Source organism: Cibotium barometz, chromosome 10 (genome assembly GCF_041138505.1).
Source record: "Cibotium barometz isolate CiBa-2024 chromosome 10, ASM4113850v1, whole genome shotgun sequence".
NCBI lineage: Eukaryota > Viridiplantae > Streptophyta > Polypodiopsida > Cyatheales > Cibotiaceae > Cibotium > Cibotium barometz.
This window is the reverse complement of record NC_141055.1, coordinates 20980706-21004694: the sequence shown is the minus strand read 5'-3', so window position 1 is coordinate 21004694 and position 23989 is coordinate 20980706. Positions and strand designations below refer to the sequence as shown.

The 23989-nt window shown below is 41.5% G+C and overlaps 1 protein-coding gene across 6 annotated transcripts; it reads right to left on the bottom strand.

The window, feature by feature from the left end:
* Positions 1 to 9668: 9668 nt before the first annotated feature.
* LOC147634653 (C-terminal binding protein AN-like) lies at positions 9669 to 22058 on the bottom strand. 6 transcript variants are annotated; one of them, XR_015266770.1, is made up of 8 exons: positions 21063 to 22047; positions 20778 to 20946; positions 20553 to 20683; positions 11149 to 11952; positions 10954 to 11001; positions 10677 to 10811; positions 10106 to 10374; positions 9669 to 9953 (listed from the first exon to the last, which is right to left on the bottom strand). XR_015266770.1 is itself a non-coding variant. In XM_086803789.1 (7 exons), the coding sequence occupies exons 1-7, from the start codon at positions 21735 to 21737 to the stop codon at positions 9879 to 9881; spliced, it is 2019 nt and encodes a 672-aa protein (XP_086659915.1). In that variant the 5' UTR covers positions 21738 to 22058; the 3' UTR covers positions 9669 to 9878. The 6 variants fall into 6 exon arrangements, 4 of the variants coding, with proteins under 4 accessions (XP_086659915.1, XP_086659913.1, XP_086659912.1 ...); XR_015266771.1 differs by having other exon boundaries at positions 10677 to 10793; XM_086803789.1 differs by lacking the exon at positions 10106 to 10374 and having other exon boundaries at positions 10677 to 10793; positions 21063 to 22058.
* Between the last annotated feature and the right edge of the window lie 1931 nt (positions 22059 to 23989).

Here is a 23989-nt window from a genome sequence, read left to right as displayed (position 1 = left end):
GTTGAACATTGCCTTGACGATGACAGCAAATGCTGACCTCAAAAAGAAAGAAAATCAAATGGAGGCCATGAAAAAGGCACATGCGGAGGAGGTGCAGTCAAAGGATAAAATGCTCAAAGAATTCCAAAGCTGTGCTAAAAGAGAAGGGCAAAGGAGGACCTGTAGAAAAAGGTGTAAGAGGAAATAGGCCAAAAAAGCATAGGAGGTTGCACCAAAGTGCATGAAAATCTAATCCAGATGACACAGCAGGCGGGTGCCATGATGAGGCCTTCCAACTGGGACAAAATTGCAAAATTCATGAACCAATTGGAAGTGCCTAAGGTAGCAGTACAAGGCGAGAACAGCTCTCCCAGGCACCAGAGTAGTCGGAGAAGGAAGAAGCCCCGATCGAGAGTCTTGCAGCAGCAGCAGGGAAGGAGTGGGCTCTTATGAGTGACAGATTCGGGTGAGGAGGCAACAACTCACTCAAAGAGAAATAGTGCTAGTTTCCCTCGCCACCAATGGAGTCACCTAGCAGAAAAAGGAAGGGGAGTGCCAAAGTCAGAACCAACAGGCGTACCACCCTATGGGTGGAAATGGAGTCGGGGCGGGAGAAGAAGGCCAAGAGAGCCAAAACAAATAGTGTTTGAAGATGATGCCATTTCCTTAGCGCAGACACAAAGCCCCACACCTTTGCATAAGGAATGGATAAAGACATAATGAAAAGGGCCAGGGCAAGGTATCCAGAGGCATGTCCCATAGACGTGCAGTTGTGAAGGGCGGACGAAAGAATCGGATTGGGCCATGCATGGATGAGTAGTAGAGGAAAAGGGCCTATGAGCCAAGGTATGCCCAGGACCATCCAATCAAGTTTGTTTTTTCAGGAAGCATTGTAGCAAAAGGAGAAGCAGAAGGCAGATGGGACACGCCGTAAGCATTTGGGCTACAGGATCCAGAGTCAGGAATATTCGAATGCAAAATTTTTCCAAAACAACAGCTGTGGGCTTCACTCTTGGTATAGTGTCCACCGTGATCGCCAGGTGGTGTTGGTGGCCAACCAACCCATTTGGTCATCAACAAACCAAGCCTTCTTGTTTTGTAACAAACTTGTATAATGGTTTCTTCGAAATGGATAGTACTCGTATATGGATGTAAGCAACAAAGGAGGAATTAGTCTGTTATATGTGGATTAGAGGATAAGGAATATCGGATAGTTGAGTACTGAGTGGATGGGTCGAGCTTTTGCCATTCTGCTTTGTATCTGTTCAAGCTAACGTTGAAGAATGTTGATGGGGTTGGTCTCTCACTTGTCTCTACTCTCCTTTGCATTATCCTGTCTATTTTGCATCATTCCATGTTAAGTGCATTCTTGTGTCGACAAGAACACCTGTTCGAAATCATGACAGGCCTAGGAACTAACTTGCATGCAGACATGATTAACTCCCCTAGATCAAGCAGATGGGTAGCTCAACGTGTCAACATTGGCTTATCACATTGGACACAGATACATTAGTCGTGCTCTTCAGGAGCTGACTAGGTGGTCCGGAACCATGCAAGTGTTGGGTCTTGACCGGACATTGACACTTCTTCCTTTCCATGCTTGGGTAGTAGTGATAAACATTTTTTTCTAGATCGTTCTTGGTGAAAGAATAAAAGGGGAAGAGGTCATGCTCCTTTCTAGCTTGGGAAACAATATGCAAGACCAAAATTTGTGGTGGCTTTGAGATTCATAATATGCAAGCTCATGTATGTAGAGGCAGGATTGGCTAGCATAGCTCCTTCATTCTTAGCTCAAGATCATCCTTGGATATGGGTTTTGTGAAAGATTTGTCTGGGTCATTATCTGGGTCACTTGAAGTGACCTTGAATGGAAAGGACAAGGAGAAAGATAGGAGGAATATATGGTCATGATTTGTAGTATCTCAATGTATAAGACAATGTGAGATGATCATGATCGAAGACCTAAGATGACTTCCAAAAAGATGTATTGCCATGTAAACTTGCAAATTTTATCCAACTTTACTTTCCCAATATTATTTTTGGCACTTGTTGAAGTAGCTCTTAGACCTTTTATTGCTCCTCTATGTTTCTTTATCTCTTTAAGTTAATGCAACCAAGGTTTGCTATTTTTGTTCCCCCAAGTAGTAATCAAGCTACCATGGACATAATCACCTCTCTCCCACGTAGTCATCACAGAGACTAGATAGAATAAAGAATTGCAAGCCTAGAATGAGGAGTAACAGAAAGACATGCAAGATGCTTAAAGGCAAATAGAAGATGACAAACAAAGGTTGGAAGATGAGCTTGAAGAGATGCAATGGAAGTTCAAGAAGGTAAAAGATAAGCTCCAGGAAGTAGAGGATAACACATTATAGCATGCAAATTATTACAAACACAAAGGTTAGATTCTTAGAGAGCTCATACACACCAAAGACAAGGCTACCGAGAAGCTTGAAGAGAAAATCATCACGTCATATCTAATAATTATCGAGAGTGTAAGTGTCTACGATAACTAAATATCATAGGATCAATTCATCCATAGATGTAAATACACATCAACGTGCTATATCATATGATAGATTCCCAACTTCAATCAAGCCTCCGATAGCTAACATGTTTTGCAAACCATCTTTCTTCTCATCAACTACAGGGCCCACACGAATGATCTTCAATCCCACTACCCAACATGATATTAATTTACACGCATGTGAATGATGTTGACGATATTGCTACAAAACCAATAAATTTTGGGAGAAGACAAAAGAACCTCAAAGACAACATATATTTAGGTCAAACTTTTGGAGAATATAAGTACACTAAACATGTCGAATTATAAACCAAAGTTTGGAATGAAATCAAGCATGCACAACACAATATCATATACTATTGTGGTTGGAAGAGGTTAGCCTAAGCCTCGTATCCACAAGAACGTCTAATTATCTTTGCTCATAGAGACCTCAATGGAGACCCTTATGGAAAATCACTCATCCTAAGTGAACTCCATTTTTTCCGTCCCTAATTTCCCAAGGTCTCTAAATTACCAAGGTGTTTGAGAGAGTGGGCATTGGTGGACTGGGTACCACTAACAAGACATGCAGATATGCGTGGTCAGCCATGCTCAGCACCATAGTAAGTTTTTTTAATTAGAAATGCCTTAAATACATATATACATACATATGTTAAAAAATACTTCTGCTCTATGTTCTTATACATACACACACACCCACACACATATATGCTACATAAGTTAGCATATAGTTAAAAGTATGTTTTTTTAATCCTTAGTTTGCCCACCCATGGTAGCTCTCCTACCCTTATCTATCATAGAAACCCTTTACACCATGTTATTATCCCTCCATGTGAGATATACACGGTTAGATGAGAGGTTCACCCACTCCATGGGTAGCTCATAGGGCTTCATTCATCAAGCTACACACGTGAGGGCTATTCAAAAGTTATCTTAGCATAGCATTACGATGGTTAGAATTCTCCTATACCACCAAATGAAATGTACATATGGATCCACTAATTGAGTCTCTCTTGCGTATTGATGAATTTCAATCATTGATATAGGAAATTAAGAAGTATATCTAACATATGGTCCAAAATTACTCTTTTTGAGTTTATATTTAAGAAACAAAAACACCTTCTACATGGAGGTAAAGGGCCACTATAACTTGCCATTGCTATATGGGATAAACTGACAAGGTTGAGACCCTATTTCAATACATTACTAGAACTTTGAGAGAGAGAGAGAGAGAGAGAGAGAGAGAGAGAGAGAGAGAGAGAGAGAGAGAGAGAGAGAGAGAGAGAGAGAGAGAGTTGGCTAGATGTTAAATCTTGTGAACTTTTCTTTTAAAGGATGAGAAAAGATATAAGTTTTTTACGTTGATGATTTTTTTATTATAAATGTAAGCATACACTTCTTGGTTTTGAAGATGTAAGCAGAGGAACACCATTCTATGAGCACTATCTCCAAGACTTGAATGGAAATTTAGGAAATCATTTTAAGTCAACAAGGTAATAGTGATGAAGGTTCTCAATAAATCGATGTGGCACCACTATCTTCAACACAAGAGGGTAGAAAATCATCACGCAAATGTAGTGCATATTGCTATGGTGGTCATCTAGTGGCTCTCCATCCACTTTTTCTAGGCATCAAGAAGCACATAAAAGATATGAAAGCATTTTTGTCTCCACATTCATTACAATGAAGGGCAAGGCACTAGAGAAATAAATTATAGAAGCTTTAGAAGCCAATCTTAATGAAGATCATAATAAAATGGAAGAACCTAGAGAAGTAGACATTGGAGGTTTTGATGTGCTCAATGAAGTAGAAGTCAATCTTAGTGATAATAATGATGACTTTACTATGGAAATGAATGATACATAGTAATTATCAACAAGAGAAAGTGGAAGAATTTGGACTATCTTTAATTGATTAAATAATGCAAAGGGTGATTGAGCTACAAGCCTTATGGGATGAGCATCAAGTTTCTATTCAACTCTAGAAGCACACATTGGAAAATATGATGTGCATGTGAAAGACATACCATGTTGTACGTGTCTAGATTTTGTACATAGAGAATCCAAGAAGAAGCCTTATCTTACATGCAAGCACTTGTGCTTCATATATTTGTGCGTTCTTGGCTTGAGCCAAAATGAGAATATGTTCATCCACCAACCTATCCTTTCTAACTTGGAGCTCTACAAAGCTTTGTCTTGTAGGAGAACCTACCCTAACTTATACCATTGAATGCATGGAATTTCACATGCCAAACTTTGACATTTCACGTCCTATAGTATTTTGGGACTTTTGTAAAAGTTGTCAATAATGCATTTAAAACCATTTTTTAGTTATCTTGGAAGTAACCTCATTGTAGAGGGTTTGACTATGCAATATCTTGTTTTGTGGTACGTGTGTGGTAGGACCTTTATACTAGGCCATTGAGAAAGTGTGAGAGAGAGAGAGAGAGAGAGAGAGAGAGAGAGAGAGAGAGAGTTGTAGGGAATCTTTTTGGAGTTCGCTTGCCCGATAAAAAGCACGTTCGCCTAGAAATAGCTTGCCATATAAAATTTCCCTAGATTTTGAATAGTGGAGCATCCCGAAACATGACCAATAAAAAGGGTTAGTAGAAGCCTCTATAGGAACCCATTAGTGTTGTTGAAAATAATGCTAAATGTCCAACTAAAACCTCTACGGGAATCCATCAGTGTTGTTAGTATAGGTCCTAGAAGCCTCTTCAAGAACCCATGAGTGTTGTTGAAAATAATGCTAAATGTCCAACTGAAGGGTCTAGAACCATCTCTTTTATGGTAGCTACAAGTGAAGAGAAGAAGCTATTAAAGACGTATTTTATATACCTCAAATAAAGAGAAACCTACTGTCAATTGCTACATTGAACAAATCGTGGACTTGAAGTATACTTCAAGAAAACTTGAACAAATTCTAGATGCTACTGGCAAGTTAGTCATCATCGCCAATAAAGAAGTAAGACACAAAAATCTCTACTACGAGCTGAGTGCCCTTATAGCAACAACTGTAAATAAGAGCACGACAGGCTTTGGCGCAAGCGATTTGATCACACTGGATTTGTAGTGCTGAAGGAGATGCAAAAAAAAAAAAGAGAATGGTAGCTAATTTTTTGCATTTTCAGAATTGCAGAAACCATGTGAGGCTTGTGTGATGGGCAAGCGATAGTACAAGGCATTTCCATAGGAGAGCAGCAATACGGAAAAGACTCCTCTAGAGCTAGTACATGTTGATCTCTTTGGTGACTCCATTGAGAGGATCTTCTTACTTTATACTGTTAGTCGTCGATAATTACAGTAGGAAGATGTGGGTTTATTTCCTTCGGCTTTTGGCAAGTCTAAACAGTGGCATAAGCTTATAGAGAATAAGACAAGAAAGAAGGTGAAAAAGTTCTATATAGATCAAGGAGGAGAATTCCTTTCACACAGAAATTGATCGTTTACTACAAGGAGAAAGGCATCAAGCACCAACTCACCACTACTTCATACCTCAGCAAAATGGTGTTGTAGAACGCTATAATTGAGCGTCCTGGAGATGGCTCGATGCATGTCAAAAGGAAAAGGGTTTGTAGACACTTTCTAGCCTGAAGTAGTGAGCAAAGTTCCTCAATCAAAGCTACACAAATGTGCTCAAAGGTATCACACAGCAAGAGGCCTAGTCTGGTAAAAAACCTTCAGTGTCTCTTTGTAGAATATTTTACTGTGAATGTTACGTGCATCCAGGAAGAAGCTTGATGCCAAAAGCAAGAAGTGTATCTTTCTTAGATATAGTCTTAGATATAGTCAAGAGTCAAAAGGCTTATGGACTCTATGATCCAAAGGTAAAGAAGATAGTCACTAGCCGAGATGTGGTGTTTATGGGAGCAGTAACACTAAGTGGAAGGAGACATGTCTATCCACTCTATCATCAGTCAGAGAAATAACCCACCATGAGTCCCATCCATCAGTAGATTTTCTCTTAAGGATGAGGAGGTTTCAGAGGAAGAAGACTCTTACACACCACACTAACCTAATGCTGCACCACACGGAAAGCCACTTCCAAAGTAGGCACAACATCTCTTTGATGAGCGCAACCCCAGTACCTGAGATCCTAGAGCCTTCAGGATCACAGAAGTGGAGGGTTTCGACTATGTTGAAACCTTTGCTCCCACAACTTGCACCATAATTATCAGGGTGGTACTTGCCTTGGTTTCTCATAGACAGTGGCTAGTTTTTCACATGGATATCAAATCGGCATTTCTAAACGGATGTCTCAAGGAGGAGATATATGTAACTCAACCACCAGGTTTTGAGATGCCCGAATCAAAAAACAAAGTTTACATGCTAAAGAAGGCATTGTACAGGCTAAAATAGGTCCCAAGGGCATGGTATCACATGATAAACCAATTTTTCAAAAAGGTTAGTTTTACTGCTTCTAATTCTAACCTATATGTTCTTAAAAGGCATGGCAAGATTGCTTTGGTTATCCTATATGCTTGTGAGTATCCATACCCTCTACACTTAGTATATTCTTCATCCAAAGTCTGACTAGATCACCATCTAGGCTCCTACCTAGTGCATTGTGCACTGCCTTGACAATGAACAAATTAATCTTGTACATATATCTACGTGGAATATAAATTGCCATTATAAATACAATGCCCCTTAAGCCAAAAAAAATATGAAAATTAACTGTCATAAATACTCCATGTAACACCATGATCTGTACTCACATAGCATGCTCATACCGATATCTATATGAATAAACTTTTGTTCAGGCGCATCATGCCATGAGCTACTATAGTGGGTGATATAAAGTACCCTCATACTACTCAACATCTATTACTTACAAGTGTCAATCACATTGGCTAGAATAATTAATTTGACTCCTCAACAATTGATCCCAACATGATTATGCTCATAGGCACATACACATAATACTTGTAATACACTAGCTCAATATTTAACACAATAAATCACCGGCAATAACAATAACACTAGCATGGTCTCAAATTCATATACCGATAACACTAGTCCATTAGTATTAGTGTGGTATCACCCACGATACTAACTACCAACATAGTAGAATGATGTGTCACGTATCCTCAATCAACCATAGAGTGGAATATCTAACATCAACTTCTCGACCAAATCACATGAATGATGTTTATGTTGGGTTGGTTGACTAGAAGATGCACCAACAAGTATACCAAAGGAATATCATCAATCCATGAAAAACCAAAATATAACATAATAAATATTGGCAAAGCCCTCCCTTCTTTGGTAAAGCAAAAGATATTACTCATTGTGCTACTATGTTAATAGATTTTCATTGTTCCTAGAACACAAAGATAATAATGTCAACAAATAATTAAATGTAAGAGAATAAAGAATGCTTATATAAGGCATCCCAACGTATGTGAAAGAGTGGAAGATTAAGTGTGTACGCAAACAAGTTTGTTCGGGATATCAACTTAGAGTGCCTGAATGTCAACTTAGACTGAGTCATCATGCAAAGATATGTCTAAATGTCAACTTGGAGTGAGCCATCATGCAAAGATATCTACCTAAATAAGCAGGTGCAGAGAACAAGTAATCACAATTGTATCCTTGTAAGTGTCCAAAGTGAGGCATTGCCTTGTCTAATAATAAGAAGTTGGTTGTGAAGGGGAAAAAAAAGTTCTACGTAACTTATAGTTCATCTTGAGCAAGAAGTCAATTATTTGAAAGGACCTAGTGTGTACCTAGAGAAAGCTTGCATTGTTACAAGGCTATGTGTAGGAAATCCCCACCATTTTTCGGCCCCCTATTCATCATTGATTAAATTCTTCAAAGAGTTACTAACAATGTGCGCCCCAACATCAAGAAGAGAGTGCCACATAAGAGCACAGTGCCATAAAAGGAGAGATGAAAAACCACTGATGAACTTGGATTATTTGTATTTTGTGGTGACTATGATGATGCATTCATAGCATCCACAACCATATTAAAAGAAGCTTGGGACTCTTTGGATACATTATTCAAAGCAAAAAGGGAAAATTCAAAGATAATCTTAAATATTCAATTTGCTCCTTTGTCTCTACATTTGGCACCCAATGTGGGCGTACACCATTCCATCCCACGATGACCTCTGAATCCCTATATTTCCATCCATGCTGAACCCCAGATCCACCATGTAAGCTGCACCTTGGAGGTGACATTAGTGGCTTTCCTCTACCTCTATCATCACTACGTACAAGCGTTTTGTATCTTCTGCGACAAGTGTTGGACACTTCGTGCGTGCTCTTCAGAAAGAACTGAAGAAGAATACTTCTTAAAAGCACCGTCTACATGACATGAGTGAGCTTAATATGCTTTTGTGCTTATCATATGCTTCTTCAGTTTGAAGATGGACAGCAGTGGCTTTCCGACGTGTCACCTCACAGTGGCATGTTTCTGAGCCAGAGCAGGATTAGGCTTTAATGGTACTTTAAATCAAAAATCAAATTGCACCTTTAAAAAAGAAAACTTAAGACTGGTCATTATGTGCCTAGAATCACTTCAAAACTTTGAGAGTGCATACTACATGGGGCTGGATTTCGAGGGTGATAGTTTAATCTCTATTTAAGATACATGCCAAAGATTGGTATCACTATGTTACAATATACTGTGACGTTTTTCTATGCATGTCAATCAAGTGATTTCATTTTCTACAGAAATCAAGATAGATATGTTAGGCATGCTACGAGTTTGTGGTTTTAGGAAATATGTATGCAAGGATTTATTCATGCTAGACAGTCATGTTAGACAGCATCGCTTAAATACAGTTCTGGCTAGAACATCATGACACAATGTGAATCTACAAAAAGAAACTATACTTGTGACCGAGAATGTGTATAGGTTCCTATTACACATTAATGAGGTTGATATGCACACATTTTTTCCATTATTGGCATCATCTTCCGGTGCAATTAGAGGAGTCCTAAGGGACTTTTGTTGTCTTAAATTTAGGAAATGTGGAGCTTTCATGGTGCTTCACTCTATTTAAAGGGGGGATAATTCTCTTCCATAGCTTCTAAGGGCTAAAAATGAACTCTACAAAATGATCGAGAGAGCTATGAAGTTTGAGCCCAATGTTGCACGAAGGGAATGGTACAGAGAGCTCGCTACAGAAGCCAATCGTTGAGAACACAACTTCATAATAACAAAAGGAAAGAGACTTCGTTATTTTATTTTCTATTGAAGTAAAACAAACTAAAATTACTCTTCAATTAGGAACATAAAAACTTGTTGCCTGACCTCTAACAGCTATTAGTATACAGCAGTATAGCCCTTCCTTTTAAAAACAATTAAAATTACAAAATAAAAACTGAAAAAGCATCTTATCTTCACCACTCCATCGCTAAAATCTAACTCAGCCATCGCGCAACACCATCTTCTTCTCCTATAACTGCCAAAATCTCCACAGCAATTTTCAAGGAAACCTGCAGGAAGAAGTTAGATAAATTAATTGCTAGCCTTGCAAGAATCACATTTAGTTTTGAATGCTATCAGTAAAGGTTACAACCATCTTTACACACAAAAGCAGAATAAGAGTTCGCAATAATCTCTCCTTTACTCTAAGGACTCGCATTACCACATCTAGCATTGGGAGCTTCCAATCTAGTAGCCAGCGAGGGCACACAAGGAGTCACCATCTAGAAGCATTCGCACTTCAGTTGCTTTGATTTGCAGCTATAGCACAGGTGCACTTCAAAACATATTTTTTGGAAATCTGCTTCGCTATATCAAACATCCCTTGATACAAAAAGGTCTGGCATCTCGTGCTACACATTCTGCTATTTTGGTCCTCCACATAACATCAACAAAAGCCGAGTAATAGCAGGTTCGAGATATCACCACCCTCTGAACCAGAGATCAAGGTTTAGTAAATCCCTCCCTTTCTGCGGTAAATGATATCTGGCCTCTGCCTTGTGGCACCACAATACAACTATGTGCCTTAACCCCACAGGTCAGAATGGGTAAGTTGACACACTAAAAATCTGTGCCGGAGCACTACATGAAACCATCATGGCATTGACCAACAATAAAATGGTTTTACATGAAAAAAAGAAACCTTGCAAAAGGTCAATTCCAGCAATCATTTTTCTTGACAAAAACTGTGAGTGCAATTTGCAGAATAGATCGGAACTGTAACAAAGACTTACTGTGCGAAATTTGCTATTGGTTAGTCTGCATTCCTCTAACACTGTGCCTTCTAGCACCCAGCTCTCCCATACATCAAATGTATGATTAACAAACACAAGCTCCATTTTTTTGTTGGCCTGAAAAGGAGAGGGGAACTTCTCTAAAAGTTCAGATCAGAAACAGTGAAAAAAAGAGATCACATGCTAGGAGAGGTTATCATGTCATAGTTAATGGTATATGAGATCACCCAGCAGCCTACAATAAAACTTAAAAGAAAAACAAGCTAATAAACCTTACTTGTAAGAGCTTTCCCCCAGCCGCCAGAGACCGCAAACCAATCCTCTCCTATAGAAGCAAGAAATTTGACTTGATTGCAATCAAAGAGGAGCTTGAACTTCAAAGTTCAGGGTGATCTTACATAGTACTGACTTACTTTCAATTGGGTTTTAAAATACTTCATTCAGTAAACACAGGAAGAAAGAAAATTGTTACCCGATTTCGTAAAACCACAAGGAACTGCGCTGCTGGATCACGAGTGGTAACATTACACATTGTGTCAAGACACCATCCACGGCCTGGACCCCATTGCCTTGCCACATGGTAACCAGACCCATCTTCTGCTCGTAAAGCAACAACATAACCCTCTTTGAGTAGGTCAATTGCCTGCCCCTTGTTGAAACTTAATGAGCTTCGTCTTTCAGACATGACCTCTTCAGCAAGAGGGTACTCTCCTCTTTTAGACTTTGAATCCTCTGGTGATGCAAACCGGGAGCTGGAGCTGAGCACCTGATCCCTTCCACTAATACTTGCACCACGATCATCACGTTGCAATGCAACCCAGTTAGTCTCTCTTTCTGTTGCTAAAGAATCTGCACTTCGTTGGGACTTCCTGCGACCTGGTCTCTTCTTCCCCTTTTTCCCTGCACCTTTACCATGACTCCTACTATCACGTTGACTAAGAGATTGTGAGACTCCACCATCTTGAATACGAGGATCTGGGGTGTTGAAATACATTTGCTTGGGCCGGAGCTCCTGTCCTGGTTGAGTATCCCCCAACAAAGGTTTCGCATCACTGGACCACACAAGTGTGTCCTTCTCTTGTTTATCCTGCCTCTCTTCTTGCCAAGCATAATCTCTATCATCATCTTCCTCATCAGACACAGCACTGCTGGGAACCACTCCATCTAGTAAAAACGACCGCAAAATTGTGACAGCTTTTGCCCGAATTTCCATCCACACTTCCTCACTATAGTCAGCACTTCGAGGTAAAATCAAGACATTTGGCATCTCTCTGACCTGCAAAAGAAGACAGTAACTTTGGCCTGAAGTTTTGCATGCAAAAAAACAATAGCTGCATTTTCTTTTCTATGTTTTTCTGCCTAGAATAGCAAGAATCCAGTTTAAAACGAACCCTGAAAATTGTTGCCTTGCAACTCACACTAACAAGATACAACACCAAGCCCTACTGCACAACAACTTCGTCATAAAAACACACTTCCAATAGCATCAGCAGGGAGCACTTGTACGAATCAGGAAAAAAAAAGGCAGGCTTGTTGACTTTGGAAACATTCAAGAAGTGAACACTTATATATTAACTAGAAAACTTAAGGTCATCATATTACAAAACATATCGCCAACAAGCCTGTTCGTGTCAAAGGCTTGTCAACTTGAAAACAGACTCTATCCAGTACCAATCCAAGTTGATTTGAGGACTTTATTACAATGTCATAGTCCAAGAACAATTCCAAGATTTTAAGGTTTTGCAAAGTTATGTTACTTTGGGAAAAAACCATGGGGTTCACAAACCCAATGCTCACTCCCAAACCTAGGGATTAAAATCCCTTGATAATCAAGTTCTCTCAGATAACTTCTCAGATATTCAAGATTCTAAAGACTCACATCTCAAAACTGTCGAAACGAGTCGTAGGTGCTTCAATAATACCAAATATCGTGTCCATGGTCTACCTGAACAACAGATAAGACCGTGGTCCCAAAGATTGGAAACTAAGGTTTTGATCAGTATTTTCAAAACAGGCAAGATCAATGATTGAACACGAAAGTAATAACAACAATAAATAATCGTTAATTTAATTGTTGTCAAACCATCAGCTCTGACAAAATATCTTCATCGACGGGTTAAGAATTGGTAAAAATTATGGATGGCCTTTTCAAGATTAAACTAAAGTTTATTTGGAGACAATCATGCCGGCCATGAATTACCTTTTGGGTTAGGGATGTGCACTGGGCATTTTGAGAGCCCTTGTCTAGGGACCAATCTCCAACTGCCATCAGGGTACTGTAGGGTAGATCTGTGAGTCGTTATTAAGTGCCAAGTCCCACACAATTTTGTAACCCACTTGGAGTGGAACTTTGTAGAAGGGTCAACACAGCTTACTAGACTAAGAACTGGGCACTGGATGTGTGGACAGTTTACAGGACAAACAAGTTGCTGGACAACCCAAAAGCAAATTCCAGGCAGTAAGAGTAACCATCCAGGGAGATTTGGACCCATCTGGGCAGGCTGGACAGCACAGGCAGGAGGCAGGGCTGGTCAGGCAGCAGTGAGCACAAAGGGGCTGTCTGAAAGCAAATGAGCAGATTGGGCAGCCCAAATCAGGACATGGGGCTGGTCAACACTTTGCTATTTAAAAGCATGCCGCACTCCCCCTCCCAACAACTCGTCTCTCAGATCTGCAAGAAGCATTAAGGAGCAAGATCTGGCATCAAGGACTCACCGCAAGAACAGCCCAGACCACCCATGAACCAACAATGTGGATTTCAAACAAGCATTACCCGATCATTGGAGATTCGCAATGCTTTTCATGTGTTTCCTAAAAGCTTATATAAGGGTCCCGAACCTTTGGAACCAATGAACGATGATCCACTAGAAGTTGAAGAGCTAGAGGAAGTTCTTAAACTAGATTAGATTGTCTTTCATAAGGAAAGAAGGGGATCGCATGGCAAGGTTACTAGAAAGTACCTTGTCAAGTTCAAGAATTATTCGGCTATGGATGCCTAGTGGGTGGATGAGAACTTCTGTTAATGACAACTAATTAGAAGCCAAGGGATGTCACCGGCCTTTGTATTTTGACATCCAAGGAACCAGGAACAAAGGAGAATGCTCAAGGTTTATATTCAACATCAAGGAATTGAGTATTCTACTTGGCAAGGTTACTAGAAAGTACCTTGTCAAGTTCAAGAATTATTCGGCTATGGATGCCTAGTGGGTGGATGAGAACTTCTGTTAATGACAACTAATTAGAAGCCGAGGGATGTCACCGGCCTTTGTATTTTGACATCCAAGGAACCAGGAACAAAGGAGAATGCTCAAGGTTTATATTCAACATCAAGGAATTGAGTATTCTAGAACTCGAGGGTGGTTGTCCAAGTTGTATCCAAAAGGAGCAACTCTAAGATTGAGCAACACTAAATCTTTTGTACAAGAGTCATGGGACTAGCCATCTCATGGAGGCACTATTTATCAATGAAGGAAATTAGAACAAAGTACATGGATATGAATACTGCTAGTCCACCATAGTCATACACTGACATGGATAGTTGAACTATAGTAGGAACCGGTGTAAAAAACCAAGAAATCGGTGTCAAAACCAAGGAACTGTTAGTGCATTGATTAATTCATTTGATTTATGCTTGTGAGCATATCTGTGTATGTGTGCCAAGGGTTGGGGATGTGAGGACAAAAAGACAAAAGGACTAGATGTACGAGAGATCAGAGCAAAACAACATAGCATGAAATGGCTAAGTGAGTGTATATATGATGGTGAGCAAAAATGTGTACAAGAGGTCCTCTGATGTGAGGGGACTCTGTGAAGAAGACCGGTGCAGAAGCAAAGACGATGTCGGAACTGAAGCACGGCCGGTGACAAAGGCTCGCATCGATGTGAGGCAAAGGCACTCCGTGTCGAACGCTCTTGTGAGTGGGATGCAAAGGCACTCCGAGGTGGTAGTGGGCAGCGAAAGGAGAAGTAATGCAGACTCTGGTGACAAGGGTGTTGCGGTACCCAAGGGGTGATGAAGAGCAGAGATGGCTACCGTCCTGAGTGGTGTAGTGGTGCAAGCTCTGGTGACAAGGGTGCTGCAGTACTTGAGTGGTGGTGAGGAGCAGAGAGGGCTGCCATCTCGATGAAGATAAGCAGAAAGGGCTGCCGTCCCGATGATGTGAGATGGTGAGCAGAGAGGGTTGTTGTCCCAAGGTGAACTGTAGAAGAAAACGCAGATATGTTGTAGCAGAGAGTGGGCTGCTCTCCCAAGATATGAGCTGATGATAAAACACTGGTGTTGATATGTGGCAAAGAGTGGGCTGCTGTCACAAGAACACTGTCCAAATCATAAGGGTGGACCAAATGGTGACATCCCCCCCTTCTCTCATAAGCAATTGTCTGCAACTGTAAGATAACAATAGTTTATAGAAAATTTCAGTTTTGAGTAGCATATTTCATAATGTCGGATCCATTCAAATCCAAGTTCTTGTCAAGCACACACATAAGAGCCAACTATGTTGTTCCATAGAATAAGAGATCAACTACTAAAAATCAAAGCCATACGTAAGGCAAGAAATCCATAAATCCATTAACTGCGATGACCACCAATCATTCCATCAATTTTTCAGCAAGATACCACCATGTTCATGAGACTTTCAACTCTTCTGCGATGCCAGTGAACTTTATATGGGCGCTGCCCATATGATCCATGCGCATGCACAAAACATTTTGCTATGTTCTTGGACTCCAATATGTGCACCACCAATATGATCCATATACATACACAAACCATCATAAATCTCTTTGCAAGTTAATACAAGAGTTAGACAAGTACCAATCATACGAGCTTGGCTCGTCCAATTAGAAGTACCACTCCTATCTATAGCATCCCGCCACAACCGTGAATGCGAGCACCGCTCTTCAAGTCAAAGAATACTCGCACTACAAGCTTTTGTAGCCACCAGCCACCGCCTGGTCTATCTGACGCTTCATGAGCACTGAATCCCGCAGACATACGCTCGAGGGACCACCCTTTGTGCTGTCCACATTGGTTTCTCACATGATGAACCATGCTTCATGTTTCAATTTCGCATGCGCACCACATAGGGTTCAATCCAAGTCTTTAGTATCCATCAAGATAGATATCAAAGAAGTCCAGATTCGTCGATATGAAATGATCCAAATGTCAAATAAAAACTCTTTTCCTTAACATGAGTTCCAAATTGTCAAGCAACCCATCATACCTTGGAAAAATTCCCCATTCACATCCCTCAACATGATGCCTTGGAACCATGGAAGGAGACCTACCAATCGTTATGCTAAAGGTGTTTCTACATGAAGTTGACTATAGACATAGATCACCGCATGCTTAGCTCCTATCTTGATTTTGCTGAAAGAGATGTTCCAACAGATGATGCAAGCAATCGCAGACCAGAGTACCAAGTTGGAAGAGCAAAAGGCACACATACTGGCTCTGGAAGAGCACACCCGTTCTCCAGCTCCGTGTTTTCCGTCTCCTCTTCCCTCCTCCCTCTCCTTCCGTTTCCCAGATTCCAAATCCTCTACACAGGGACCCTTTTGAAGGGTCACGACCGCAGCCAAGTTCGATGCTTGAGTTGCAGATGCGTACATTGGAGATCCGACAACGTGAAGATGACGCCATGCGACGCGTGGAACATGAGCGATACCTTGCAGCTTTGGACGCAAGACTGACACCACTGTAACATGCGGAAGCTTCAAGGGAGATCGGTAACTTCAATGCTCAGAAATCAGCACACATTTCACAACGAAAATAACACACAAAACTGAATATAGATGTGCAAAAAATAGAGAGAGAGAGAGAGAGAGAGAGAAGAGGACACCGTATTGGGTCCCGAATACCCTCTATAGGGTCCCGAATATCCTCTATAGGGCCCCCACCACGGATGGTGTATTTGTTTTTATTAGAATGATGCAAAATCTGAAAGAAAAGACTAAACCTGAACCTTCTTAGCTGAGGATAATCCTCTACCCTTGACCTGCAGAATCCACCCTAGCTTCTCCTTGGTTGTCCTGGCCCCTTGGGTGGCTTCAGCACTTGGTGAAATATGAGATGAGTAGGACTAAATTATGCCTTGGGTATTTATGCCCCCTAGAGATGCTAGTGGGCTGGTTTATCACGGTCGGTTTGCTAAAAAGAGACCCACGACCTGTTAAAGTAGCATTTAATGCTAATAAAGCCCTGAGGCCTACCTGGCCCCTCTTCCCAAACATGGGATATAATACCCCCTTTCTGGGGTAGCCCTAAGGGATGCCCTCTTCTACATGCAACCTACACAGATGTCTAGCATGTTTCATGTGCAGAGGGAGACTCGCAACGCGGACTGGCACTGTTTCATGTGCAGGACAATGCACACCTAACCTCGGACGAATGGAGTGGAACCCTGGCTGACTCGTCCCGGACTGGGCTCAAATGGGACCAAGTTTCCACCCAAGGTCTTGCACCTTCTTGTTTAGATATGTCTACATGGCATCCAAGTGCGGGATGCACATGACAACATGCAAAATGAGTGGGATTCTAGGAATACTCCTATCCCCATGAATTATGACACTTTGATAACCGTCAACAATAGTAAAGGTGTCCTGCCACCAATCCAAGATGGGTGAGCGAAAATTCCAAAAACCATTGGACGTCAAGAATCATGTCACACCCCAAAAGTGGTGAAACAATGAAGTCTCCGCTGAAATGTGACCTTTTGAACATGAAACTCAACTGTTGAGCTTTGTGAGTAATGTGCATGCAGAGACCAGGAGTAAATCCGTCCACTACTAGATGGTGTGTTACTAAGATACAACCCAACTTAGCATGTACTGTGAAGAGATGGCGTCCTCAGAGCTACCCTTGTCAAGAAGGACAATGAATTGTTGTCTCTTCATTATGCCATAGGCACAGATCAAGCTTTTGTCATCCCTTCAGCCTCGATCTCCTGCTTATCATCAAATACCGTTGGCGATACTAGATTCAAAGCAAGCAACACCTAAACAGTATTCAAAATTGAGAGTGGAGGATAGAGGTACTTTCGACCGTGGGGCCACTGTAGAGAACGTCTTCACAGCTTTCTCAGCCTGTCACTTAATACAATCCTTCTTACTATGGTCCACTTGATAGCAGAAGAAACATTGGTTCTCCACCTGGTATCACTTTTGCTCGTCTGGCTAGAGATAATCTCCAATAACTGTAACTACTCCCTAATTTCTCAAGATTCGTATTGTAAATTCTCTATTATCCATGGACATGGGTGTTGGACACTACATGTAGCCATGGAATGTTTATGGTTAAGCTTCCCATGTATGTGTACATTGTATACTAGCTGTATCTACGAGACCCTGGCTGCATAGAAGCATGTTAAGCATTTAATGGATCATGGACAACCAAATGCAATATATAATGCCATGGATATTTGATGGATCTTGGAGAGCCAAATACCATAGTCCTTGTAAATATCAAGTACATAAAAATAGATGGGGTTTCTTCCAAATTATGTGTTTAAATGCATACATTTGTGTACATGGCTTATTTTTATTTGCGTGTATTGTTTTCTTTGCCTGGACAATGCTTGTATTTTATTGCATGAGAAGCTCATGGATTTGGGGTCGCCTGGATTGCACCCATGGGTTAGCATGTTGCATAACCTGTCTTCAATTAACTTGTATTGATGGATTTGTACATGAATGATTGACATTGTGAAGGCAACCCACTCTTATGCGGGTTTTCTATCTCTATGCATGCATGCAATGACAGTCTAGCTAAGTATTGTTGATAAACTTCTTCTCCATGATGAGAAACCTCCATGCATGACAGTCTAGCTAAGTATTGTTGATAAACTTCTTCTCCATGATGAGAAACCTCCATGCATGAGACATGCATAGTTAGAAACCCCCATACATGGGACATGCATGGCCAAAAACCCCCATGCATGCGACATGCAAGCTTTTTCGGCTACATGCATGCATTATGTGCTTTATCTTTCATGCATCTAAAAGTGTGCCATGCAAGCTTACTTTTCTTAAGAGTAAAGCATGCAAGCTCACTTTTCTCCAAAAGAGTCATGCAAGCTAGTTAACTCAAAAGAAAAAGATAAAAAGTAAACTTTTCCTTCTCTTTTAGCTACACGAGTTGCTACTTTGCTAATAGCCATTCTTTGATCCAAAAGTCTTGCACAAACCTCTCGCTACCACATCTTTTCATGAGCAATAACCTCCACTCCTCCTCTTCATCTAGGGGCCTCCTTCTAGGCTGAATAGAACTCTAAATTCAAAATTCTAGCCTCATTCAAGAGTACTTCTTGGCCTTTGTTTATTGCTCTATCTAATGCACATATTCTAGAGTATTTTTCCAACCATACATAGTGTTTTTATTTCCAGCTAGAAGAAGAAGAAGAAGAAGACTATTCCCAAGATTGAAGCTGTGGAAGAATCATCTTGGGTCCGCTTGCTACAAGTTCTATGCGGGAGAACCCTTGGGAAGTGCTGGGCATTGTCTTAAGGCTGATTTTCAGCCATTAGGTGGTTGATATTATTGAAGTTAAGCTACATTTGAAGAAACCGGGATTGCTGGGCAATCCTGGTGAAGGGTGCTGGGCACCATATTGCTAACTTGTAGCTGGGCTACTTGTAGGCAAGTACAGTGTTTGTAAGTTGTTTTCAAAAATTTTGAAAGAAACGATGGTGTATGGCTGGGCCCATCCACCCGTTTTATGTACTTGTAAAATTCTTACTCCCTTAAGGCAATACATATCCTTGGAGGAGGGGGGAACCACCCCATCTTCTGGTTCCTAGTGCAGTATCATCTCTTTTTAATACTTCCACATTTTATAATCAATTGTTATGGCTATGTATGTGGGATATGGCAATGATCAAAGGATGATAAATCTTGTGATTTCAGTATTAAATTCTGTATAACCACGCCCCCGTTTGTGACAGTAATGCTCTCCTTGGTCTTCTCCTTGGGCGTTTGCTTAGGCTTTGTCTATGTTTTCTTCTTCCCACCCTCTGAGACTCTTTCCTATCCTCATTGTATTTGTTATTATGTGCTTCCTTACCCAGCTAGGATGATAACTACAGCTACTGTTGGGGTTTGGGGCTTGTCTGGATTTGCTTGGACTTGTCTCCATTCACTATTGTCCCTTGATTCTAAGCCAAAATCACAACCCGGTTATCTAACTAAGGCTTGAAATTCCGTACAGCAAACTAAGTGTTTATCCAAGCCCCTAAGAAACTATTTAAGCTTCTCTTCTTTTGACTTCCTAGCTGTTCTACCATGGTAATGACCTTACTGGAATAGGTCAACATTGGAGACCCATTGGGGGAGATTTTGTAAAACTCATCCTCCAAATTGGTCATGTACTGATGTGAAAGAAACCTCGCTTTGAGATTGGACACAAAAGGTATTCCATACATAATGTGACGTGCCGTTGTTTGGATCTGTCATAAAAATTTCAAGTCCTTGTCACTGACTATTTCTGAAGGTAGATCACCCCACTTATGGTGCAGGTTGGCCAACATTGGACAAGAGTTGGAGAGGCCCCAAGACAAGCACATGTGCCATGTGGCAGTCAGCCAGAAGAAGCACGTGGAAGGAAAATCGTCACAATTATCTGTCTTTGCTCAGCACTAGTCTCTCTAGTACACAAGTCAATCTTTATAAAATAAACTGCGCCTTGCAGTCTGTCAATCAAGTCATCCACTCTCAGAGGGAGAAATCTTTTCTTTATAGTAACTTATAGTTGACACAAATCTTGCAACACATTTTTTACAATAATACAGAGATAATTAAGATGCTACAGCCCATATAACTCCTGAACCACTTCTTCGGAAAAAAGACTTCTTGGGCAAGAGATAAGATTAAAATCTTACCCATGCTTCCATCCATTGAGGGCCTTCCACACCATCCAAAGCACACCCCGCAACAGTTCCATCAATCAGCGCTTGCTTCAAGGCACAGTCATCCAGCAGGTGGCTGCTGCTGGAATTCACAAGCAGAGCTCCTAGACACAGGCAATTATTTGACTGTTAGGTTCTGTAACAAACAGAACAGTTTAAGCTGCAAAGGACTGAGAGGGGAATTAACCAGTGTCTTACCTGGTTTGATATGCTGCAGGGCATCTGCATTGATCAACTGCACTGTTTCTGTTGTGAGGGAGCAATGCAAAGACACAACGTCACTGGCTGCCAGAAGCTCCTTCAAGCTTTCCACCTTCCTTGCAGCTGATGGAAAGTTTAACCGTCCATGAAAAACTCCATCCTTTCCCTGCAAGGAGAGATTAAATGAAAAAGCAGAAAGAAACCTTCAGCAAAGAGAAAAGGAAAACAACTGCCATAAATCTGACGCCAAGATGTATCTTCGGTATTTGGTGTTGTGCATACCTCTTCGACCTCAAAATAGAGAACCTTCATCTTGAAAGCTAGGGTCCTGGATGCTAAAGCGCAGGCAGATGCCGATCGGCCAACAATCCCCATCACAAGGCCTCGGCATCGCCTCATCCCACGGCACACAGGCTGTATGGTGCCAAGCCACCCTCCTGAACCCGACAGGCCCCTCCCTGAGAGAACATGCGTGTGCCGGAGCAACCCTAAAACCAGAGCCATGACAGTGTCTGCGATTTCTTCAGCCCGCCCGGTGTCTACATGGAGAAGGTGAAGCCCTAATTCGTTGGCGAGCGAAGAATCAGCCGCTTTGTCAACCGATCCGAGGCACAGGATGAGTTGCCATGGCTGCAGGCGGCGCTGTGCGGCCCGCGGAAGAAAAGAGAGCGAATGCAAGAGGACGGCGATGGCGGCTTCAATTTTTCCATCAGAAACCTGCGTGAGGCCAACGTGCTGTATGTGGGCTACGCCTGCGAGCGCTTCCTCCTCTAGATTGTAGTCTTCTAGGCAGTTGAGAGCTACGATCAAAGGAAGAGCTGCTGCTGAGCTCCCTCTTTCCTCCTCTTTTCTCATAGCCACAGGCTCGTCTGCATTCCTGCCGCCTGAAGAGTCGATCCCTGTGAAGAAAGAACCGGTGTCGGCACTCGTTCGTGATCCTGACTCGATCTTGGTCATGGTAGAGGGGCGTGTTAGCGTGCCCAGGGGAACACAATAGCCATGGCTGTGGCAAATGCAGAGGCAAAGCCAACTGAAGTCCTGATCCAGAGACGACAGGGGGCAATGCAGGGATGAAAATGGTGGGGTTTTGGGAGATGATGGATTGGGGTGAAAGAGGCAAGAAATAAAGGTGCGCTACAGTGCAGTGCAGCAGATGGGTCTGGCAAGACTAGGGCACGACAGGGATATGAGGCGCGGGAAAGCCCAAAGCCCCCCAAACCCGAGGGTGAAGGCAATGGCTCACAGCACACCAACAGATCCAAAAGAGAGACTACTCCTACCATTTTTTCATTTCTCCTCCCTAGAAGGGCCTTACCACACTTCTTTTTTTCTGTTTTTTAAGGAGAGTAGAAAGGTGGCAAGTTGGTGTGTAGCCTGTTGGGTTGGCTCTTGAGTAGATAGCTCGGTTCAAACCCTTCCCTCAAACACAAAATCCTTAAGAACCCAACCTTAGCAAAAAAAAAAAAACCAGAATGTTTGAGTAGCCGTATCCGCTTGTACAAGTGCACAAGTGTGCTCGAACACACATGAAGTCTTGATTATTGTAACACGTCTTCTTCTTAGGCGTGTTTTTCCTAAGTTTCGGTTTGCCATGTTACCTATAGCAAATGTTTGGCGGTTTTGATTGACATATCTCGAAAGCTAACTGTGCAGTTTTACTTATAAATTTCTTGAATTGATTGAACGAACATGAATCTGTAAACATACTTGGAAAGGGTGTTGGAGGCACGTCTGCTATATCGATGAACCACATGCTTATGCTTATGATCAATGGAGATCTTTAAATACCTCGCAAAAAGGATAATTACAAATTGGTTAACACATGTGAATCTAAGTTACACGTCGTTGTTCAAGTCATACAAATTTTGTGCTTGTTTGTGCGCGTGAAAAAAAAACCATACATAAAGTATGGTGAGGAGTTGGCACAGTCCTTCCCAAAATTTTATAAACATAAGGGAACATGCCTTCCCCCTGCTTTCCAAATAACACTCTTGGTATCGAAAGTGAACCAAAGATACACCTTCAATGTTGAAAGTGGCCATTAGTTTGTTCGAACATAAAAGAAATAAAAATAAGAATAGCTTTGTCAGTATGTGATGCTCAAGTCGATGATACGACGAGTTTCATACGATATTATTTCACGATCGTTGATTAATGTAGAGCTATAATCGTTGTCGGTGCGCACTAGTTATCTTCGATCTCGTACCAAAGCCGTAATATACAAAAAAGCATCCAAATCAGGAACGAAATTAAGATACAAGCAAAGCTTCTCCAGCAAGTGGCTATCAAGGTAGCTTGATCAAATAGCTAAGTCTAAAGAGGGCATGCTTGAGAAGCTTCTTTCTTAGGATGTTGTCTCTTGGAGTGCACTAATATGTACAACATCGCTAAGTATGGTATTTTAGTGAGAGAACCACACTTGGCATACATATCAAGCACAGTCTTGCCAAGCATCACATCATTTCCAAACAACCCTTGTCTAGCAATCTTATCACGAACTCTTTGTCAGTTGCCCTTATGTTACCACGAGCTTTCTTGATGTAAGCAAAGAGAGAGTGGCCCTCATGCTACATTTGTTCAAAACAGTTTAGCGCATCCTAACTGTTATGAGAATATATTTTAAGCTCTCTTATAAATATTATTCTAACCTCTTAGATAATTCAGGGACTAGTTATAATGTAGAGCTATAATCATTGTCGGTGCGCACTAGTTATCTTCGACCTCGTACCAAAGCCGTAATATTTATAATGGCATCACCCATGATATTCACATGATTTGGCATGTGAATATCATGGGTGATGCCATTATAAATATTAATACGTTTAGTATACATTAACGTATGATTAGAGCTTCCAATGTTTGTTACAGTTGGTTTGTATAGAAGGGTGATTCATGGGTTACTTACACCTGGCAAACGTGTTAGATATCCGTAACGCCGCTACGGGCGTTACCACAGGAGGGGACGGCCTCTGGCTCACCACCCAACCATAGATTAAGAATGAGGATTGCCCCTCATCCCCCAAGCTATATAGTGTGTGGCCTGCCGTCCACACTAGCCTGGCTGCCCATGACTCCACATGGGCATCCTCTCCCATTGAACCTCGGACATGGCCATCCGGTCTGCCGTCGGTCACACAGGCATTACAGCCTACGTGACATTACCTCCCCTTAAGAAGAGTTTTCGTCCTCAAAAACAAACTGGGGAAACC